General features: G+C 41.3%; 1 protein-coding gene across 1 annotated transcript in view; it reads right to left on the bottom strand.

Moving 5' to 3' along the window:
- Nucleotides 1-2,939: 2,939 nt before the first annotated feature.
- Nucleotides 2,940-24,132, bottom strand: part of LOC103698096 (thylakoid lumenal 16.5 kDa protein, chloroplastic) — a 68,523-nt gene continuing 47,330 nt past the window's right edge. Inside the window, exons 2-4 of the mRNA XM_039118607.1 lie at nt 3,742-3,881; nt 3,571-3,643; nt 2,940-3,482 (exon numbers count right to left, since the gene is read on the bottom strand). Of these exons, the coding sequence (XP_038974535.1) occupies nt 3,373-3,482; nt 3,571-3,643; nt 3,742-3,881 (323 nt within the window). The 3' untranslated portion in view covers nt 2,940-3,372. The remainder of the gene's footprint in view (nt 3,483-3,570; nt 3,644-3,741; nt 3,882-24,132) is intronic.

Below are 24,132 nucleotides of genomic sequence, written 5' to 3'. Positions count from 1 at the left end.
GATTAGGAGTCTGTTTTAATTCGAATTTGGTTAGGAATTGAGTCCTTATTGTTAGGGTTTAGAGGGAGATCGTGGCCCTATAAAAAGGATTGGTGTAAAGGGCCGCCGCCTCTCTTTTTCCTTTTGGCTTGTTTTTTTTACACGGTGAATGAAAAAAAACTTGAAGCTCTGTTTTCCTGAGCCCAAACTCCTCTGTTTCCTGTTGCTGTGAATTGCAGCGGGCTGCAGGAGATTGAATCCCACACTTCCCCGCATCAATTTCACTTCACAATAGGTTGGTGGAGCTGTTGAATGCACTTTCAGATTGCTCAACCACCTTCTTTTTGAGACTTGAATGAAGCAATTTGATGAAGAACACCTGGGCTTGCTTTCTCTTGAATACTCTATTGATTTTTTGCAAAAGATAATTTCCTCTGATGAATAATATCTCTTAAATACCTTCCAACCTCTATAGATCACTTTCCAACTGTTTGATTTGAAAAATTAGCCGTTTCTAGCCGTTGGGAGCTCAAAAAGTACATCTGCAGAACTAGTCGTTATATTGTCAGCCGTGCTGGAATCGACCCAAGCTTTTCTGGGATCGGCTCAAGTTACTGTTCATCAGCCTTGGGATCGACTCAAACTTCTCTCGGGTCGGCTCAAGTTACTATTCATCAGCCTTGGGGTCGACTCAAACTTCTATGGGGTTGACCCCTACTACAGTGGGGTCGGCCCCTATTACAGTGGGGTCGGCCTTCTCAAGAACCACGGAACCTTGTTTTTCTGACTATTTTCACTAGGGTCGACTCATGCTTTCTTGGGGTCGACCCGTTCTACAGTGGGGTTGACCCAAAATTCGTCGAGATCGGCCCTCTCAGAGATTCTAGAGACACGGTTTTTGGACACTCATCCTAGGATCGGCTCATGTTCTCTTGGGGTCGGCTCCACTGGGGTCGACTCAAGTCTTCCTGGGGACAACTCCACCTGGGGTCGGCTCAAGGAAACTTGGGGTCGGCCCTCTCAGTAAATTCCAGAGAGTTGTTTTCTTTGAGGTTGCACGTTGGGGTCGGCTCATGTTCTCTTGGGGTCGGCCCCAGTTACTGTTCATCTGTGCCATTTTTACAAGTACGTGCCAAATCGTTCCAAAACGTGCCAGGGTCGACTCCACCTCTTCTGGGGTCGACTCTTACTCTGTGCCAAGTGTGTCACTCCGTGCCAGTGCGTGCCATATGTATCAGGGTCGACTCCAAACCTCTTTGGGGTCGATCAACTCACAATTTTCTGCATCTTAAGGTTAGACTAATTCATAAAGTCAATAGAGTATATTTCAAATAATTTTGAGTGTATGACACGATAGAGCTTCATACCCTTAACAATAAAAATTACAGTTTTGCCCTTAACAGTCTACTTGACTTGAAACTTTGCCGAATTAGATTTAAAAGCTCTCTATCATTTTCTACTACATATTTTATCTTGTTGTTAATCATTATGAGTCATGTTGATCTCATTTTCTTAACGTATCATGAATGTATCGAGGATATGACATTCATTAATGATGTATCAAGTTAAACTGCATTATTAATTTGATATTCTCTCAATTATTGTGTTAATCATCGAAATAATACTATCATCCTCACCCCCCAACCACCAGGTTCGCCCCTAATTGAGGCCACATCTAAACATCATTATTTATTATTTATTTGCTTGCTAATTCATTTGTGAATCTAATATATATGTATTTTTATTTGCTGATTGTTTATTTTTAATAAATCCTGCACGACTCCAAATATTGTATTGTTTATTCCATTTTTGTCCAAAGCCTTGTCCTCTCTCCAAAATGACACCCTTTGCATATATTGCTTACATAGTTTCAGGAAGAATATGGTGGCTGAGGTATCTTATTGCAACAAAGTTATGATTTAACTAGGAAAGGATTGAAATTATTTTTTTCTTGGATAAAACATAGAACTCATCCACTGAAATCCAGACCTGCGTCACATATATATACATTTAAATCTGACAAGAACATTTTCTTTTTTGTCCTTTTTTAAGAGCAAAGATTTGCAAGCTCATTCACTTTTATTTGGAGAGAACATAAGCAGGTGTAAGAAAAGAAACAAATTTGAACAGAGGAAAGCAAGAGTATAAATACAAAAGATACAAAAATCAGAGGAAACAATCATTCAGAAGAAAGAATTCCAATGCAGCCGGACTTTGGGGTAGTACTGAATGAGACAATCATTCAAGGGAAATTGTCAACAACTTGATCTGCTGGACTAAATTCTGCTATTTCTTTTTAACCACAAGGACCAACAATCGGTGGCGGCGAAAAGAAGCCATACCTTCAAACCTTGTTGGTTGCTATTCTTTTCCATTCAGCCCAAAGTATTTTTGAGCTTCCCTAAAATCAAAAAATACACTCGTTTGGAGAATTGCTTTGAAGAACAAATGATCAGGGCTTTCCTCTCACAACTAAGAAGGAACAGCCAGTGCCTCTTTAAAATAATTTCGGCAGTAGGTAACTTTCCCTCCTATTAAACTATAGGAAGAATTTTGTCTTTTCCACTACATGGTTTTCCAAATTGCCTCAGGAGACGCCCAAAGGCTTCCACCATGTTTTTTGAAATTTATTCCAATTATTCAACTGAAGATCCCCTGTTTTAATCTGCTTACACATTAATTCATCTCCAGTTGAAGCCAGAAAAAAAAAATTGTAGCTTAGAAATCACGTTCATCAACTCTACTCCAATTAATCTGTAATCTGCCCACCAAATTCTAAATTCTCGGGTTTCGTCATTAATGTTCACTTGCGCCACCACCTTACCTCTTCCTCGAAGCTACATTGAAAATATTCTGATCAAACAATCTTTAAAGGTGAATTCTCTAACCAGTTGTTCGACATTTCCGCTTGCAATAATTAAACACAAAAGCAGTACACAGTAATTATCACAGTATCACCATAAAAAGAAGTGCTACAGCAAATAACATATATAATAAGTCTTGCTATTCTCAAACTTGGTAAGTTTTATGAAATGAAAGGCATGCTATGGATTCGCATCCCTGGATTCTCCAGAAAACATTAACGGTTTACAAGCTTGGGCGATCATACATGACAACCAACAATTACCACCCCACCGCGAGAGTGAGGTCAGGAGAGTAGGTGATGCCCATCTATGTCGTTGGTTTTAATTAACTGCATTTCAATGAGCTGTTCTCAACTACTACCAAAAAAGGGATAGGATTGATGAATTTACCACTGTGAAAAATTTAGTAATAGTAGAAACCTAAAGCACCTAAAAGCAAGATATAAACAACAGGATGCCATACAGAACTCAAATCCACCTGAGGAAAAAAACTGTTACTGCACTGTGCTGACAAGGCTCCAACTTTGTGTCAGAGACCTTTAAGCTGACCAACTAAGCCAGTCAAGCCTATCCACTTCTCCAATGCAGTAGCTGATGATACAAAAGCCAGTTTGGATGATTCGATGTCACGCTTGCCAACTGCAAGAAGAGGGCATGTTAGCTTAACCTTACTGAAAAATAGCAGAATGTCTGGATAAAAGGAGCCAGTTTGTAACATGAACGGCACCTGATGAAAATAAAGATGCCAATGAGGAATTGAATGTGTCCACCTCAATTTTCTCTTCAGGACTAGAGCTTAGCTGGCAAATGAATTACGAGGGCAGGATTAAGATAATTATTTACAATAATTCTGAACAGGGACGCCTAGATCAAATGTAACTGGTAGTTGTCTGCCAACCTTTGTGAAAGCTGTATTGACATTTTGTAACCAATCAGCATTGGCACTTGGGCCTAAAACAGAACTTGCTGCAGAGAGATTATTATTCTCAATAGCTTGGCCCACTTTGCTGAGCTTGTAGATAAGCTCTTGCAGATAACCTGTGATAATAAAACTAATTGTTCAGTCAATAGACTGAAAAGTCATAGAAGTATAGTTGGAAAAATCAAATGGAATTCTAATAATTTCCATGGGCAAGGGTTTGTGTGCGAGGAAGAAATGAAGAAAACCAAAATGACAACTAAATAGTTTATAAATCTTAATCACTCTAGATGTCTTATCAAGAAATTAAACAACAAAAGAAGGAATGTTAGTATTGTGTAATATTCTAATATTTTAACACTCTACACTTCAAGGATGAGGAGAGCAATTACTTTTCCCTTTATTTGGCTGATGAATGTTGGAAGGATGATAAAACAACTACAATAACACTTATCACTAGGATAAAATAGATTTATTGAAAGAGTAAGGCTAAATACCAGCAAAGTTGTACCCAAACATTGCCCTTCAATAATAAAATCCTGGGTTCTAGGGTAAACTTACCACCTCAAGCTTCTCATTCAATCATTAATTGAATTCAAAGAGTATAGTTCCAAAAGTTTAGCCAATCCTTAACCTGATAATTCATGATATGACAAAAAATCTGTTTATTAGAAAATAAGGTTTATGTGCTCAATATGAAAACACAATGCAGAAGAAACTGCAAACTGACTCTTCCACCCTCTATTTTGCTCCCATTTTGTGGGAGCAAAATGCTAAAAGGCTATAGGCTTATTTGGATCCTCATACCTCTATAAATTTTGATACGCCTCCAAATCAGCCACAGCTCACCAGAAGGACCAGCCGATCAGAATTCGTCACAACACCAATACGTGGTTGATCAGGAAGCAGCCACTTGGGAAGCCCAGTGCGGAGCCACCAAGTAAAAAGACGAGCAAACTCTCATTCATTTGGCAAAAAAAGGAAGAAAAGTACAAACAACGGCTCGCAGCCGAGCCAACACAAAAAAAGGGGGGAAAGAGAGATAAAAAGCAGCAAACACAATTACGCATCTCTCCTCGACTCTTCCTCCTTTTCTTCCTCTTCCTCCTCCTTGGACTTGCTCCCCAGTTCCCGAAGGAAGGCCTCCTCGCCCGAGCATTCGCCCAAGAAGGTGACCAAGCTAAGGTTGAGCATAGGATCCATCTTATAGACTCTTCCCCAGCAGACAGTGAAACCCTTCTTGAAGGAGTCTCTAGTGGCCACCAACATCTCGCTGCAAAACTCTATCGAAGCCTTGGAGTCCGCGACAGCGTGCTGGGCCCTCTCCTCTGAAAGAGATCTATGCAGTCTAGCAGTGGCAGCATGCTGAAATTTATTTTTTTTTTTTAAAACCGGCGGCTGCACTTATTCGGGTTTCCTACGTACCCCTTCAAAAGGAGAATGAAGCCATACATAGTTCTTATATGTTTGAAAAATGCAGCGGAAAGATCGAATTAAACATTTTAATTCTACCATGCAAGAGAAATCAAATCTCAAAAACATCACTACAAAAACTCATAATCAAAGTGTCGGGATCTTTTAAACGATTATGCTAAAATCTAATGTATGATTAACATAAGATCTGAAATGAAAGACCTTATTTAAGTTCTAAACTTAAACAACTTAGATCCAACTAATCTCTGAATATCCATCGAATAGACTCTAGATATTACTCCGTGAGGAGCCCCAATAGAGGTATGAACCCTTGGGGTATTGAATCTGAACTAAAATGCTAGCGAAAAATCTATCTCTAGACAAGTCTCTAGATTCATACCTTTATGAAAATAGAAACAAATAAATCCGTGTCTCGTAGCCGCACAGTTTGTCAGGCCCCTATGGATCGTCCACACGAAGCCCTGGGCTGATCAACATCCACGGAAGTGCTACCTCGCGAGGATGTCCTGTGATGGCTGAAATCAATCTTTCTCGAAAGTGATCAACCTTTGATCTTCTTCGAGAAAGGACAAGAATGTATGAGGAAGAAGAGGAGATGGGCTCTCTGATATTCACAAAATCAGATTGCTTCTTTTTTTCCCTTATGGAAGAATCCTGCATTTTCTAGGTGTTGGAGGGAGAGGGTGATGAGGTGTTGGCGTGTGTTAAGGAAGAAAATTAATATGATTGAAATCATTCCATTCCTATTCCATGCCTCCTCCTCCTCTCCTTTTATTATTTGGCGCATTAAAGGATATACCTTTCATTATACAAATAAAATCTCAAGGGATAAATCTTATCCCTTGATTAGGTCAACTCTAATCATGCGCCTCATCATAGGATCATGCCATGTGTCATGACTGTTAGATGTATGCCCTAGAAGCCAATTTTGGATGACACATAATTAATTCTGGGACATAATTTGTATTTGACTTTATTATTATTAAATAAATAAAAGGCATCTTTTTCATTCATATTGTTTATGTGTCTATGAATCGTCCAAGAATTAATAAGATGATGATGCATATTCTTAAGAGTTAAGAATTTGAGCCATGCATCATTGGTGATTAATTTCTGAATGCTCCTGATCGATGGATCATCACGAAGTAATAGTGCACACATTACTTTCCTTATGGATGGACGAGACTCGAGTCCATGGTGTGGGGACACTGAAGTAATAGTGCAGGTGCTTGTTAGAGAACAAGGGTACTGAGCGTGACCAATACAAGAAGTCACTTGGATGTCTATCCACTCGTCAGTGACTTGCTTGATGTTGCAGTAGTGTGACTGGTCCTTTGACCTGCGGTGCTTCGGCTACTCACAGTGAGGTTATTGTAGTTTGACTGCACACATACATGGTCTCTAGCCATATGGGTCCATGCAGTGTAGATTGGCTGCAGTAGGTTCACTGTAGGAGTAGGGTATTCACCTATAAGGAATCTATCGACCTTGATAGATAAGGAGAGATCCTATGTGATTTATAAGACTGAGTTCGTAAGACCTCGGCCGGGGCAGTATGCACAGTGGAGAAAGAGTTTTCCACTCTCGAACTTAAGTCGAATAAATCTTCACATATGACAGACGATGGGGTTTGACGAGTTGTCCATGACCTCCGTCCTGTAGGGATCCACGATAGTAGGACTGTATCACATGATAACTGCACCTAGAGGTTCATCATTCTATTCTGCTGGGTAGCCACTATATGCTGCTAGGTGTCACTGGTGGATGGTGGGACTCATAGGGATTATCTTGATGATCGATAAACCCTAATGAGTAGAGTTGGAATCGTTCCGACCCATTGAAAGGAGTTTTCAATGATATTGTGATAGAGATCACAAAATATCTCACTACCAGTCAGAGTAGAACCTATGGGGTCACACACACTAGAAGTATTGACCGATCCGATGGTTGGAAAGTGATTATGAATCACGAGTAATCAATTCGATTGATAATAAGTTGAAGAAGGAATGGGAATTGATTAATTAGACTTAAAACACGAATCATACTTCGAGTAGGATTCCTAGAGTCCTAATTAGATTAGGACTGGAAATCCTAATTGGAGTAGGACTGGGATTCCTACTTGGAGTAGGATTCCTACAATCCTAATTAGATTAGGAGATTTGAATTAAAATTGGATTCCTACTTAGAATAGGATTTCTAGAGTCCTAATCGGATTAGGACTTCGAATTCAAATTAGAGTCCTAATTGAATTAGGACTAGAATTAAACAAGTCCTAATTGGATTAGGATTTCTTAAGTCATAATTAAATATTAATCTAATGAATCAACATGACTCCTAATTGGGTTAGGATTGAAGAGTTCAATAGAGTCATGGTTCATTCAAGTTCTAATTGGATTAGGACTAGCATAGATTGGACCCGATTGATTCATGATTTGGTTAATCCTAATTAGATTAGGACTAAACCATGAGAAGGACACCTAATCCTCCTTGGAGGAGGATTAGGTTAACCAAGTAAGAGGGGCATGAGCCCCTCTCCTCTTGATTGGTGCGGCATGAAGAGAAGGGGCCGGCGCCCCCTCTTGGAAATAAGTCAAGGGCTCCTAACTTGTAGGAGCCCTTCATGACTTTAAAAAGGGAGGTGGGCGGCTGACCTAGGGCATCATTAGAAGCCCTCCTCTTCTCCAATTCATGGCCACCCTTCTCTCCTCTTGGATCAGCCGCAAGCAAGAAGGAAAAGGGCCTTGATAGTCTTCTTCTTCCTCCTTCGTTTGGGATTCAACACAAGGAAAAGGAAAGGCTGCATCTAGCCTTTTGGATCTTCTTCCTTGATCCCTTCATATTCTTCCTCCTCCCTCTATCATTCAAGAGTTGAAGTAAAGGGAGGTGATCAGCCATCAAAGTAATCTCTGCAAGGGAGCTAGCACCCCGGGGAGATAGAGAGCTTGGATTGGTCCTCTGCTTCGTGTGGATACCCGTAGAGGCCGGACGCTTGTGCGGCTTCAAGCGAACCTTCATCCTAAAATCACGAACTCCAGTTTGCGGTGATCATCTACCCGCACAAGGTGAAGATCTGATCTTCTAATGTTTCTAAAAGTTTTAATTCTTATCTATCTACGAACGGTTTCTTGAAACACGTTCATGCGATGAACGTCGATCCCGCTTATGCTGATTCCGCTGCCATCTGAATTTTTTTGAATTTTCTGCGGCATGGGCGGGTTCCCAACAATGACACTATCATTTAAAGCAATTAACCCCTTAATCAAATTAAGATAAATTCACTTATATGGCGCCTCACCCTAGATGCATGCCATGTGTCACCATGCGCCATTAATTTGATGAGATTAGATCCTAATCTAATTAGGATAAATCCTATCATATGGCGCGAGACACAAGACAATGACAAGTGTCATTTGATCCCTTACTTTAAGGGATTCATTTTAATCTGATTAGAATATTTGTAGGCGCCATCTTTAAAGCCCATGCATCCTCTTTCCTTTATGCCAACAATTGACTAAAAATAGGTAAGAGGCGCCATGCATCAAGGGAAAGTGATGTGTCAATTCCTTCACCAAGAAGGAAAGATGGGTTCCTAAATTGTTAGGAATTGATCTCCTTTTAAAATTTCAAACTTTTGAACTTAGAATCCTTATCAGATAAGGACCTCGGATCAAACCCAATCCAATAGGGTCAAGTCCATCTATTGGGTCAAGTCCAATCCATTTGGTTTGGGCCCAATCCGATTAGGTCAAACTCTGTCATGGCCCAAATCGAATTTAATTCAATTTGGCTCAACCTAAGCTCAATCACTCAATTAAATTGAATTAATTAGCAATCTAATTGCCAATCATTCCTCCAATAATTCTTTAATTATTTTAATGCAACTTTTGCTTAGGATAATTTGTCAATCGAATTGACCAAATTACCCCTGGATGATTCTTAATCATCCATCAGCCACTATGATCAACCTAGAAAACTTCTATGCGTATGACCCCATAGGTTCGAACCTAAGCCGGTAGCATAGAAACAATTTTCTGCACTAATCGGTGTGACCATCTAGCAATGGTACCCGACATCCGAATAGGCCGAATATATGCGAAGCAATATTCTAGAACCCTGGACTATGGTTACCGTATAATTCATCCCTATGATTCTTAATGCCTAGGATGACTTTAGAGTTCTGTCAACTCTTTAATCAGTGCATCCATGATGTGATTCAACTTTAGAAATCCTATGACTCCTCACAAGGATTACCTTGGCCAAGATTTTGTTAAATTGAACACAAGGGCATTATCTCCTGTCACTAAGGTTTTGTTAAATTGAACACAAGATCTCCTATCACCAGAAGGGTCAAATTCTATCTCGACTCATGCACCGACTTCGCAAGTACTTGACTGCACCTAGTGGCCTTCCATTCCTAAATTAGAAATTTAGCTAGTCCGGTATCAAAGTATAGTGAGTTGCTTGTTAATCATCGTGGTGATCTTAGGTCTGAGGGATACTTATTTTTTACCATATCTACTCGGAACATCTCTTGACAGTAGAGCATTCCGGAATTGGTCACATTCAGTGAAGTGTACTCCTATACTTCACCTATGCAATATATGAGTGCCTCCACACTTCTAGGTTAAGAGGATAACCAACGTATATGTTACACAACGACCTAATCTCGATAATGCTGTCGTCCTAGTAACAACATATCATTTGGTCGTGAACAAGTTTAAGGACTCACAGATAAATCCTCCTTTATCATAAAAAAAGTCCAAAGGACTTCATGATATAAGAGTTCATTTAAAGATGTACAATAATGATGAATAATGCCAAATAACACTTTATTAATTTATCAATTCATTTACAAATTCAATCATCAACATGCTGACGATTGACTCTTAGGATACAAATCCCAACATCCTCGGCACGGGAAGCCTCCTCCTTTGCCCAGGCGACCTCTTTGGCTACGAGGTCGGCCCACTCCTTAGACTGGGCAACTTTATCCTCTACCCAAGCGACCCTCTCCTCAGCTTGGGAGAATTGGAGTTCAGCTGTAGTGACTGCATCCCTCGGGCGGGCAATGTCACATCGACCTCCCTCCTCACACAGGCCCCTTCCTCGCTGATGGCCTGCTGCATCTCCTATAGCCAAACGACCATCTGCTGCAGCTCTGCCTGGGAATTCTTAGCCTTGGAGCTGAAGAACCGAGCCTGCGCCTCAGCATCCTCTCTTCTCTTCTCGGCCTCTGCCCGCTCGCCTCAGTGCGGGCTCTATTGTGCTCCGCCTCTCAAAAGAGGCGGTCGAAGACCTCCAATCTCTGCTAATGGGAGCGGATGACCTCAATGAGTATGCGGACGGTGTACACCCCCACAAGAACGAAAAGGAGTCCAGTTATTCAAAAAACAAACAAGAAAAACAAAAAACAAACAGGTAGAAGAAACAATTTGATTACCCCAATGGCAGTAAGGCAAGACGAGGTGAGCATGTTCTCCGACGGCCTCCACCGCAGCTCCTCGTTGCCAAGAAACATGAATCCCTGGACCATCACCCGAAGATCACCCTCATGTAGCACTGAGTCGGAGACCCTCACAGACCAGTTTGGTAAAAAGGTCCCCGACTCTATGCTCCGTAGGGTCGGACGATGCAAAGAAGTCGATGCATGCATGCCCCTGATGGGAGGGTTGAAGACTAGCTCAAATGCCTTGGCTTGCGGCATGGCAGTGGCAGGACCAGTAGTAGAATGTGGCCCTTCTGTTGGGACCGAAGAAGGACTGGCAGTATCTGGTTAACTCATGAAATCGCAACAGCCATAGAGGCCATCTCGAAGATCAGAGCGGTCGCTTGAGTAGGTAATTGTACATCGATGAGGAGGACAGTGAGCACCTCCACCTTCAATGATTCTCCCTTGACGGGCTCCTCAATCATGATAACAGGCCCAACGGGTACACTCCTCTTGCCCGAGAAGGAACTGCTCTCGCTGGACTTCCTCTTCCTCAAGGAGCGGAAGAGTTCTTCTACCTCGAATTGTTAGATATATGCCCTAGAAGCCAATCTGGCTGACACATTATTAATTGTGGGACATAGTATTGTACTTGACTTTATTATTATTGAATAATAAATGGGCATCTTTTTCATTCATATTGTTTATGTATCTATGAATCGTCCAAGGAATTAATAAGATGATGATGCATATTCTCAAGTGTTGAGAATTTGAGCCATATGTCATTAGTGATTAATTTCTAAATGCTCCTGATCGATGGATCATCACGAGGATGGTGATTGATCCGATGAGATTAGTGCACAGATCACTTTTCATATGGGTGGACAAGTCTTGAGTCCACAGTGTAGAGACACTGAAGTGATAGTGCAGTTGCTTGTTAGAGAACAAGGGTATTGAGCATGACCAAGATAAGAAGTCACTTGGATGTCTATCCACTCGTCAGTGACTTACTTGATGTTGCAATAGTATGACTGATCCTCTGATCTGGGGTGCTTCGGCCACTCACCGTAAGGTTACTGTAGTTTGACTACACGTATACATAGTCTCTTGCCATATGGATCTTTGTGGTGTAGATTGGCTGCAGTAGGATCACTGTAGAAGTAGGGTATGCACCTACAAGAAATCTATCAACCTTGGTAGATAAGAAATGATCCTATGTGATTTATAAGACTGAGTTCGTAAGACCTCGGCCGAGGCAGTATGTATAGTGGAAAAAGAATTTTCCACTTCTCGAACTTAAGTCGAATAAATCTTAACATATGATAGACGATGAGGTTTGATGAGTTATCCATGACCTCCGTCCTATAGGGATCCACGATAGAAGGATTGTATCATGCGAAAACTGTACCTAGAGGTTCATCATTTTATTCTATTGGGTAGCCACTACATGCTGCTAGGTGTCACTGGTGGATGGTACGACTTACAAGGATTATCTTGATGATTGATGATCCCTGGTGAGTTGAGTTGGAATTGTTCCAACTCATTGAAAGAAGTTTTCAATGATATTGTGATAGAGATCGCAATATATCTCACTACCAGACAGAATAGAACCTATGAGGTCACACACATTAGAGGTATTGACCGATCCGATGGTTGAATTGTGATTAGTAATCACAAACAATTCATAATTATCAATTTGATTGATAATTAGTGTAACCCACTAAGAGTTAGTGAGTTAAGAAGGAATAATTGCAATTAGGTTACAATTTAATTGAATCAATTGGATTTAAATTAATTGGACTTAATCATATTAAATTAGAATCCTATTTGGAGTAGGATTTCTAAAGTTCTAATTGGATTAGGACTGAAATCTAATAAGTCCTAATTACATTAGGAGTTCTTAAGTTCTAATTAATTTTAATCTAATTAATCTAATGACTCCTAATTGGATTAGGATTGAAGAGTTCAATTGAATCATGGTTCAATTGAATCCTAATTGGATTAGGATTTGAAAGGAAAGAAAATGGGTGCACCTAATCCTCTTTGGAAGAGGATTGGACCCCTAGCATTAGACCCAACCCCCTCACTTAATTTGATTAAGTGGGGGCTGACTTGAGGGAGAATAGGAAGGAGGGGCGTACGCCCCTCCTTTGCATTTGCATGAAGAGAAAAGGAGGGGTGTGCGCCCCTCCTCTCTTGGAAACGTGGGGATAAGGATGAGCTCCTAAAATTTAGGAACTCATCCCAATCAGCTAGGGCTTCAAAGAGGAGGGCGTGCGACCCCTCCTCTCATTCTTTTCCCTTTGGAAATACGGCAGCAAAGTCCTCCCCTCTTCATCCTTTCAGCTGCAAGAGAAAAAGGAAGGAAAAAATTGTGGCGTGGCCTCCTTCCTCCCTTTCTTTGGTTCCAACGCAAAAGAAAACAAAAGGCTGCAAAGGGCTTTTTGTTCTTCTTTATTGAACCATCCTTCTTCTTCCTCCGCCCTTAAGCATTCAAGAGTTGATTCAAAGGGAGGTTATCAGCCATCAAAAGTTTTCTCTGCAAGGGAGCTAGCATCCCGGGGAGATTCAAAGGCTTCGATTGGTCCTCTGCCTCGTGTGGATACCTGTAGAGGTCGGACGTGTGTGCGGCTTCAATCGAACCTTCATCAAATACCATGATCATTAGTTTGCGGCTATCATCTACCCGCACAAGATGAAGATCTAATCTTCTTAATGATGTAAAAAGAATTTAATCCTAATCTATCTACGAACGATGGTTTTAAAATACGTTTATGCGATGAACGGGATCTCGCGCATGCCTTTCCTCTACGTTCAGAATTTTTCTGTGGCGTGCGAAGGATTCCAACAGTGGTATCAGAGCCATGGTTACGTAGATTAAGATTAGGATTAATCATTAAAGACATATTAGATCTGAAAATTTAAAAGATTATGCATGCTGAAATTTTCTGCATGTAGAATTTCAGGTTGCTGATTTTTGTGTGCATAGATTAATGATTCTATTGTTTTGTTAATATGATTACAAATATTTAGAATTATATCTTGTATGATCAGCAACTCATGAGATAACATCATCAGTTAAATTACAGATCTGTAAATTATATTTATGCATGAGATGAGTATGGTGATGATCATGGATGAACCCTTATACATGTGCTGAAATGTTCTGCGATGTTCTGTGATGTTATGAGATGGCATGTAATTCAGATTTTCAGATGCCTGCGTGCATCTTAAATTCATGTATTAGAGACCTGCGTATCTCATGAAAAAGGATTGTAATTATTATTTTACTTTTAAAGTAATCTGGGATGTAATCTGTGATGTGTTTGCACGTCGATGGTTGATCGATGCATGCCTCTACAAGCACGACTTGCATGGATCAAGATCAAGGGTTGGTTAAAGATGGATCAAGGAGTTGATCACAATTGGACCTAGGGGATTAAGATCGAGTCAAGAGTTGAAGACGATCTAACCAATTGACGTGCATGTGCTTGTATTATGACCCCATCCTGGATCCATGATCATCACCAGTTATTTTTGTGATTATGCCTGGATGTTTATGTTTATGTTTATGCAAAGTGGGTAGATAATTATTTGCATGAGATGTAGATAATTAAACGAAATATACCTAAATCAAAACCTCCTCAATCAGTCAAGAGTGAACCAACAATGAGCTAGTCATATTAGATTAATTGATCTAATTGGTGTCTAGGAAAGCATGAAAGGTGATTACATAATTAGGACCTTACTCTCCGAGTAAGAGGAGCCTCCCACCTGCTTACCTGATCAATTGATCGATTACTTCCTATGAAGAGCTCAAGGTTGCAATCACTAAGACCTGATCATGGAATATTAAGTCCATAGGTCTTCCACCGTAGTAGAGCTGCCAAGATCTTTCCGGTGTTGATTTGTCTCGGCTGGACATAGTAGGCAAGTTGCATTGGGAGGCTGGACCTCTCTATTAGACATGAGATGTTGCGGGGTAAAGGTGGGGTTGGGCACCAATAACTGTTAGGTGAGGACCCAATAACGACTTTATTTCTACGGTTATACAATGGGTCTGATTTAACTAAGGAATATGGCCAATAACTATTAGGTGAGGTCTTCATGACTTAGAGATCGAGTAGCCCTACAATTTACCTGAGAAGCATTATACAAGAGTTGTACACTCATCCTTTTATGTGTCACCAATAACTGTTAGGTGAGGCGACATATAAATCGGTCGGACTGCAGTACCCACTAAAAATCCTAGTCGCGTAGAGTTTCCGTTTTCCTACCAGAGAAGTGTGAGGAATTCGAGAAAATAGTGGGAGGTGTATTTATTTTAAAAATTCCTAAAATAAATAGAGTTCAAGTACAAAATCTAACTACAATATTTACTCTCTACAGATTACAATGTCAGCTTCGAACCCTTTGACCTGTATTCTTGAAACCAACCGACTGACTGAAACCAATTACAAAGACTGGCTAACAAACCTGAAAATTATTCTGAGTTGCGAGAAAATAGGCTATGTGCTCGACAACGATATCCATAGATTACCATCACATCCGACCGATGATCAGCATGAGACGTATGAAAAGTGGATGGACGATGATATTAGGATCAAGTGCTACATCAGGGCATCAATGTCCAATGAACTTCAATACCAGCATGAGAATATGAAGACTGCTAGGGAGATATTGGCACACCTGCAAGAGTTGTATGGTGAGCAGAGTTGCACAGCACGCTTTAAAGTGTCCAACAGGCTCTTCAAGGCAAAGATGCGTGAGGGGTAGTCTGTCCATGATCATTGTTTGACTATGATCAAGGACCTAAAGGAGCTTGAGAAGCTCGGTATGAACATGCACAAGAAATTGCAAGTTGATTTGATCCTGCAATCCCTTTCTAATTCATTTGGGCAGTTTATAGTAAACTACCATATGAATAAGATTGAATGTACTAAGACTGAATTGTTGAATATGTTGGTAACTGCTGAGGAGACCTTAAAAGGTTCAAGAGGCACTATCCTTGCTGCTGAATTGACTTCAACCTCCAAGAGAAAGTCTACTTGGAAGAAGAAGAAGCCTGCGAAAAAGCAGAAGAAAGACAAGAAGCCAAAGAAGGAAGTTCAAAAGAAAAAGACTAATGACAAAGGAAAATATTTCCACTGCGATGTCGACAGCCACTGGAAGAGGAACTGTCCTTCATATCTCAAGAGCCTAAAGAACAAAAATGCAGACACATCTTCAGAAGGTATGTTAGACATGCTCGTAATTGAAACTAATCTTACGATTTCTTCTACTTCTAGTTGGGTTATAAATTTTGGTTCTAGTGCTCACTTGTGCACTACTATGCATGGTCTAAAGGAAAGTAGAAGAGTAGTGGAAGGTGCAGTAATTCTTTGGGTTGGCAATAGGGTAAGAGTTGCTGCTATAGTTGTGGGCACCTATCATCTGCGACTACCGTTGGTTTTAATTTGTTGCTTAGAGACTGTTATTATGTACCTGCTGCTGGCAGGAATTTGATTTCTGTTTCGTGTCTAGCACAAGATGGTCATATTTTTACATTTGATAAATACTGCTGTTCTATTTATTTCAGAAATAAATTAGTTGCACGTAGTTTCATGATTGACAGTTTCTATCACTTACATATCGATGTGTCTGTGAATGTGTCTAAGCAAGTAGTGAGTGCCATAGGATCCAAAAGATCCAGAGATGAGATAAACCAGAAGTATTTGTGGCACCTCAGGCTTGGCCATATTGGAGAGGACAGCTTACCCGGTACATATTGGTGTATGTGGCCCATTTGATGTGCTGGCCATGGGTCGTTATTCATACTTCATTACCTTTACCGATGATTTTTCACGATATGGATATGTGTATCTTATGAGATACAAATCTGAGTCTTTTAAAAAGTTCAAAGAGTTAAAAAATGAAGTAGAAAAACAAACTGGAAAACTCCTTAAGGCTCTTCGATCAGATCGAGGAGGAAAATACCTTAGTGGAGAATTTCGGGAGTATCTCAAAGAAAATGGCATAGTCTCATAATGGACGCCTCCGGGTACACCTCAACTCAATGGGGTGTTAGAGAGGAGAAATTGGACTCTATTGGATATGGTCCGGTCCATGATGAGCTTCACTGATTTACCTATATTTCTTTGTGGAGATGCCTTACTTTCCGCGATTTACTTATTGAATAGAGTTTCCTCTAAATCCGTTCTTACCATACCGTATGAGATATGGCATGGTAAGAAGCCGAGTCTTGGTCATTCAAGATTTGGGGATGTCCAGCCCACGTCAAGCGACTACAGGCGGACAAGTTAGAGACTAGGACCATATGTGCTCATTTTATTGGATATCCTAAAGAGTTATTAGGATACAATTTTTACGTCTCAGATGATCACAATATTTTCGTGAGCCGACATGCTATCTTCTTGGAAAAATAGTTTATCCTTGATAGAGGCAGTGGGAGAAAAATTGAACTTGAAGAGAGTCTCTGAAAAGCAACGAGTTATGAATCCTATAAAATCCATTCATATAGAGCCAGTACATGTAATACCTGCTCCACCTTATAGATTTAGTAGGGTCTCCCATCCTCCTGATAGATACTTAGGTATGCTAATAGAGGATACCGAGAAAATATTTCTAACGGGAGATAAGTAACATATACAGGATCCCAATACTTACAACGAGGTGATATTAGATATCGATTCTGAGAAATGGCTGAAAGCTATAAGGCCAGAGATAGACTCCATGCATTCCAACCAAATCTGGACCTTAGTAGATCCACCAGAAGGTATAGTACCTATTGGATGCAAATGGATCTACAAAAGGAAGATAGATTCGGATGGAAAGGTAGATACCTATAAGGCAAGGCTAGTGGCGAAAGGGTATAGTCAGCGCGAAGGCATTGACTATCAGAAGATCTTTTCACCTATAGCCATGCTGAAATCCATTCGAACATTGCTTGCCATTGCAACATTTCATGATTATGAAATTTGGTAGATGGATGTGAAAACTGCTTTTCTGAATGGATATCTTGATGAAGATATCTATATGGAGCAGCCTTTGGGTTTCACTTCCAGTGATGGAGATCACAAAGTCTGCAAGCTGCAAAGGTCCATCTATGGACTAAAGCAAGCATCTCGGAGTTGGAACACTCGTTTCAATGATGCGATCAAAACGTTTGATTTCATCAAGAATGAAAAGGAGCCATGTGTTTACAAGAAGGTTAGTGGGAGTGCTGTCGTGTTCCTCGTATTGTACGTGGACGACATCCTCCTGATAGGAAATGATATTCCAATGCTAACCTCGGTTAAGGTCTGGTTGTCAAAAGAATTCTCCATGAAAGACCATGGGGAAGCGTCCTATATTTTGGGGATTAAGATCTATAGAGATAGATCTAAAAGGATGCTTGGCCCATGACAGAAGATGTACATAGAGGAGGTGCTGAAGAGGTTCAGCGTGAAAAACTCCAAAAGGGTCTGCTACCCCTTAGGCATGGGATTCATCTCTCCAAGAAGATGTGCATTAATATATCTGAAGAGATTCAATGCATGAGCAAGATCCCTTATGCTTCGGCAATAAGAAGCCTCATATATGTCATGCTATGTACACGACCTGATATAGCTCTTGCTGTGAGTATCACTAGCAAATATCAGTCGAATCTAGGCGAAGAGCACTGGACAGCTGTGAAAAACATTCTTAAGTACTTAAGAAGAACTAAAGATTTGTTCTTGATCTTTGGAAGAGCATCAAAGTTAAAGGTAGAAGGATACACAGATTTAGACTTCATGACTGATATTGATGATAGAAAATGTACATCAGGATATGTATTCTTGTGCAATGGTGGTTCGGTAAATTGGATGAGTTTCAAACAACCGATCATTGCTGATTCTACCATGGAAGCAAAGTATATCGCCACCTCTGAAGCTGCAAAGGAAGCCTTCTAGTTCAAGAAATTCATTGCAGAGTTTGATGTAATGTCATCAGATGTCATAACACTTTACTGCAATAATAATGTCGCCATAGCTCTCGCTAAGAAGCCGAGGTCTCATCAGAAGTTCAAGCACATAGAGCGGCACTTTCACCTCATACGCGACTACCTTGAGAAGAAATATGTTAAGGTGCAGAGAGTGGATTCCGCGGACAATGTGGCAGACCCGTTCACTAAGCAGCTAAGTCAGCAGAAGACTGAAGCCCATCTTGAGAAGATGGAACTTAGATATATGATCGATTGGCTTTAGTGCAAGTGGAAGATTGCTAGATATATGTCCTAGAAGCCAATCTGGCTGACACATTATTAATTCTGGAACATAGTATTATACTTGACTTTATTATTATTGAATAATAAATAGGCATCTTTTTCATTCATATTGTTTATGTGTCTATGAATCATCCAAGGAATTAATAAGATGATGCATATTCTCAAGAATTGAGAATTTGAGCCATGTGTCATTAGTAATTCATTTCTAAATGCTCCTGATCGATGGATCATCATGAGGACGGTGATTGATCCGATGAGATTAGTGCACAGATCACTTTTCTTATGGGTGGACGAGTCTCGAGTCCACAATGTAGAAATACTGAAGTGATAGTGCAGGTGCCTGTTAGAGAACAAGGATACTGAGCATGACCAAGACAAGAAGTGACTTGGATGTCTATCCACTCGTCAGTGACTTACTTGATGTTGTAGTGTGACTGGTCCTTTGACCTGTGGTGCTTCGGCTATTCATAGTAAGGTTGCTGTAGTTTGGCTGCACGTATACATGGTCTCTAGCCATATGGGTCCTTATGGTGTAGATTGGCTGCAGTAGGTTCACTGTAGGAGTAGGATATGCACCTACAAGGAATCTATCGATCTTGGTAGATAAGCAATTATCCTATGTGATTTATAAGACTAAGTTCATAAGACCTCGGCCGGAGCAGTATGTATAGAGAAAAAAGTGTTTTCCACTTCTCGAACTTAAGTCGAATAAATTTTGACATATGACAGACGATGAGGTTTGACGAGTTATCCATGACCTCCTTCCTGTAGGGATCCACGATAGAAGGACTGTATCACGCGTAACTGCAACTAGAGGTTCATCATTCCATTCTGCTAGGTAGCCACTACATGCTGCTAGGTGTCACTGGTGGATGGTGAGACTTACAGGGACTATCTTGATGATCGATGATCCCTGGTGAGTTGAGTTGGAATTGTTCCAACCCATTGAAAGAAGTTTTCAATAATATTATGATAGAGATCGTAATATATCTCACTATCTGATGCAGGAGCACCACCCTCATTCTAATGGCATGGGACATTAGGTGAGGGGTGAAAAGAATTTGAGTCCAAGCAAAGTTGAGTCCAAGATGAAATTAGATTGAGTCCATATAATAAGTGATTTGATTCACAATGGGTTAGCCTCTTCAACGCCAATTAGATTGAGTCCAAGGCGTGAATGGGTCCATGGCTAATTAGAAGTGGTCACATGTCAAAAGAAAGAGAGTCTAAGGTCATTGGACTTGATCTCATGCGGCATGGAGTGGGTTCACCTAGTCTAATTCATGGCATGTGGCTGAACTCCTTTAATGAGTTTCAATCCACACGCCATATGGAATGGATTCCTAGGTGTTTAGGCTTAGGTGTCAAGGCCTTTGTTTGGTCAATTAGAAAATTTAAATTTGAATTGAGTCCTCATGTAATTATAAGTCCAATTTAAAATTTTGTGTAGTCCTTATCCTTTGCCAACCTTTCTTTCTATATAAGGGAGGGTATGATGAATGAAATTAGTTTTGGATTTTGAAATTCCCCTTGTTTGCGTGAAGAGGAGCTAGTCCCTTGCTTGCTGCGACGCCAAGATGCTGGAGGAAGAGGTGGGATGCCTCCCCTCACGCCTTCCAAGTTTGAATTAGTTTGGATGAGACTTCCAAACTAATTCATCCTTATCCACAACTCCCTCTCTTTGTTTCACGCCTACCTTCCCTTGTGTGCGCCTCGTTGAGTGCCACCTCAGCCCCTCTAGCGTATTCCCCAAGCCACAACTCCCTCTCACGTACTCCCTTGTGTCCTAATTCCAATAGGACTTCAATTAACCCAAGCCGGCCATCCTAGTTGGTGCATCCCAATTTCAGCCGCCCATCAATCTTGGTGCCTAATTTTGGTTCATTGGCTGAACCTCCTTGAACCCAATCTCACCATCCAGCAACCCATCTTCTTCCTCCTCCCTTCCCCCACAAAGAAACCTAGCCTCCATTGCCATTGCTTAGAGGGAAAAAAAATTTCAGCCACCATAATGAAGGGGAAAATTCTGCAGCCCACCCTGTTCGTCATCAATTGGTATCAGAGCGAATCCTTGTCGCCATGAGTACCAGAAGTGGTCTCCCATATAACAATGAACGACAACGTGCTGAGATGATGGCCGAGCTCATCCAGCAAATGGCGGCTTTGAATCAGAAGATGGAAGTTGTTTGGGATCGTCACTTCCCCAAGTAAGACAATCTTGAAGATGATCATGGCGTTCCTGCACATCCTGAAAATCTATAAGTGCCGCTCGAGAAAGAACCCGACGTTGAGGCATTCTCCCCAAGAGGTCTCTCACCTCATAGGCCCCCTAGGGGTCAGCGGATGCCCCCTCCAAACATTCCTCGTATGGGGAATAATTTCAGAAACCCCTATGTTCATCAAAATCAGCGGGAGCACAATGACTTCGACGATGCAATGAAGCAGGTTCGTGTAGAAGTTGCTGATTACAGCGGAAGCATGGACCCAACCCACTTACAGGATTGGCTGATATCTCTCGAAGACTACTTCGAGTGGTTCAGCATGCCCAATAAAACCAAGGTGCGATTCGTAAAGATGAAGCTTAAGGGCCAAGCACACATATGGTGGCATAGCATTGAAGAAAAGCTTCATCGACTTTGACAGCCTCCTATCAATGATTGGGAGGAGATGAAACTTCATCTGAAGTAGAAGTTTCTTCCCCTCGATTATGAGGAGACACTCTTTGAAGAACTTTTGAAACTTCGTCAAGGAAGCTCTTCCGTAGAGAAGTATACGGCCCGATTCCATGAGTTGTTGATCCGCAGCAACCTCACGGAGACGGATCGACAGTCCCTAACTCGGTACCGATCCGGGCTGAGGGATGACATCAAGAGGGAGCTAATGATGGCGTGCATCTTCAGCCTAGAGGAGGCATACCAACTTGCTATTTGAGTTGAATCGCAGCTACGACAAAGACACCCTGCGCAAGCACCGGTTGTATGACGGTTTCCTAAGCGCAGCACCAACCGAGGAGTTCCTTTTCCGCGAGGTAACACCCCTGCTTTCAGATCTGAAACCACTATTAATCGAATCACATCTCAGGAGAGGGGTGTTCCAAGGGCTAATGAAAAGGGTAAAGGTCCTATGCCACAATCCACGCCGCAAGGGAAGAATCTTGTTGAATGCTACAAGTGCGGCGGGCGAGGCCATTTCGCCATTGTTTGTCCTACCCGAGACCAATGTTTTGCATTAGCATGTGAGAAGAATGAGATCATAGGACCCTCTGAAGTCACTCATCCCTTTCAGCCTGCTGATGAAGAGAAAAATGAAGGGAACGAAGAACATGATGAAGAAGCCCCTGCGGTAGAGCTAGAAGCTTCAGATCTACTAGTGTGCGTCGTGCGGCGGATTCTTATGGGTTGCAAATAGGAGAAGAACGTGGAGGAAGATTGGAGGTGCACCAATATCTTCCACACTCGCGTCGAGCATGCCAACAAGTCCCTAAACCTCATCATCGACAATGGAAGCTACATGAACATCATATCCGAAGAAGTGCTGAAAAAACTGAATCTGAAACTGGTACCGCATCCAAAGCTGTAACGGATAAGTTGGATCGAAGACTCCTCCATCCCTATTAAACAAAGATGCTTGTTCAGTTTTTCACTTAGTAAGGACTTTCAAAATGAAGTATGGTGCGATGTTCTGCCCATGAAGGCGTGCCATCTTCTTCTAGGAAAACCATGGTTGTATGATTGTAGTGTCGAGTATGACGGTCGATCCAATTGTTATTCTCTATATTGTGCCAACAAAAGAGTTGTGTTAAAGCCCTTCGAATCACTGATTTTACCTCTGAAAATCTGATAATCCAACAGATTTTAACCATGAGAAAGTTTGAAGCTTGTAGCCGAGAGATTGGTGTCATGTATACACTAGTGTCTAGGAAGGTTGGGGCTGAAATTTCAGAAGTTGTTCCTCCTGATTTCAATTCTATATTGAATGATTTTTCTGATGTAACCCAAGAGGACCTTCCCAAGAAGCTTTCACCGATGAGGGATATCCAACCTGCCATAGATTTGGTGCCTGGTGTCGGGTTACCCCCGCACGCGTTGCGACTATCGCAGCGGAAAAACACGCGCGGGATCGTTCATCTCATGAACATCCCTAGGAACGTAGATTTCAAAAAAAAATCAGAGTTCTCTAACTCAGAAGATTATAAAATCTAAAGGATAGATTAAAATTAAATACTTGGTTAATTTTTAGATCTACAAAAATAATTGTAAAGATTAAATCTTTACCTTTGAGCGGGTAGATCTTCACCGCTATCTGATGACCGTGGAAACTGGGTTCGTTTGAAGCCGCACAAGCGTCCGGCCTCTACGAATATCCACATGAAGATCTGGATCGATCAAGGTCATGATCTCACCGGAGTGCTAGCTCCCTTGCAGAGATCCCTCTTTGATGGTTGGAACTCCTCCAAGCAATCAACTCTTGATTGCTTCCAAGAGGAAGAAGAAGGAGAAGGAAGAAACACTTTCTTGCCTTTCCTTTACCATGGATGGAGGGAAGAGAGGAACACCTTCCTCTCTTTATTTTCTTCCATGTAGCTGACCAAGAGGAGGAAGAAGACTCCATGCTTGCTACCCCTCTTTGTGCCTTGCGGATGGAAGAAGGAAGAGATGGACGCCGCTCGCCTAAAAAGAACCACCAAGAATAATCCCAAGGTGCCCCCCTTTTTATTCTTTTTCTTTGAAGCCCTAGGCGTGGACTCCTAGAAGTTAGGAGCCATACCAAAGTTTGGCCAAAACGGGTCTCACGACCCGGGCATCCGGGATGCGAGTCCCGTCCATCCGGGTCACGCATCCCGGCCATCCGGTATGCGGATCCCGGGAGCATCCAAGGAAGGGAGAGGGAAAAGCCCCTCCCTTCTAATCCTAATCAAAATAGGATTTAGGTGGTCCTTGGTTCATTAAATCCTAATCTAAGTAGGACCCAATTAGTCTCCCTATTTGATTCACATGAATCCTAATCTAATTAGGAGTCATCTTTATCTATTGGACCAAAATTAATTAGGACTCTAGGACTTCTAATCCAATTAGGACTCATATAATTTTAGTCCTAATCCAATTATGACTTTTAGGAATCCTACTCCAAGTAGGACTCTAATAATTTGAAGTCCTAATTTAATTAGAACTCTAGGAGTTTTACTTCAAGTAGGACTCTTGAACCTCATCAAATAAGATCGAGTCCAATTAATTAAGTCCAATTGATTCAATCAAATTGCAAT

This window comes from Phoenix dactylifera, unplaced genomic scaffold, assembly GCF_009389715.1.
Source record: "Phoenix dactylifera cultivar Barhee BC4 unplaced genomic scaffold, palm_55x_up_171113_PBpolish2nd_filt_p 000384F, whole genome shotgun sequence".
Lineage (NCBI taxonomy): Eukaryota > Viridiplantae > Streptophyta > Magnoliopsida > Arecales > Arecaceae > Phoenix > Phoenix dactylifera.
This window is presented reverse-complemented; position numbering and strand designations above follow the sequence as displayed.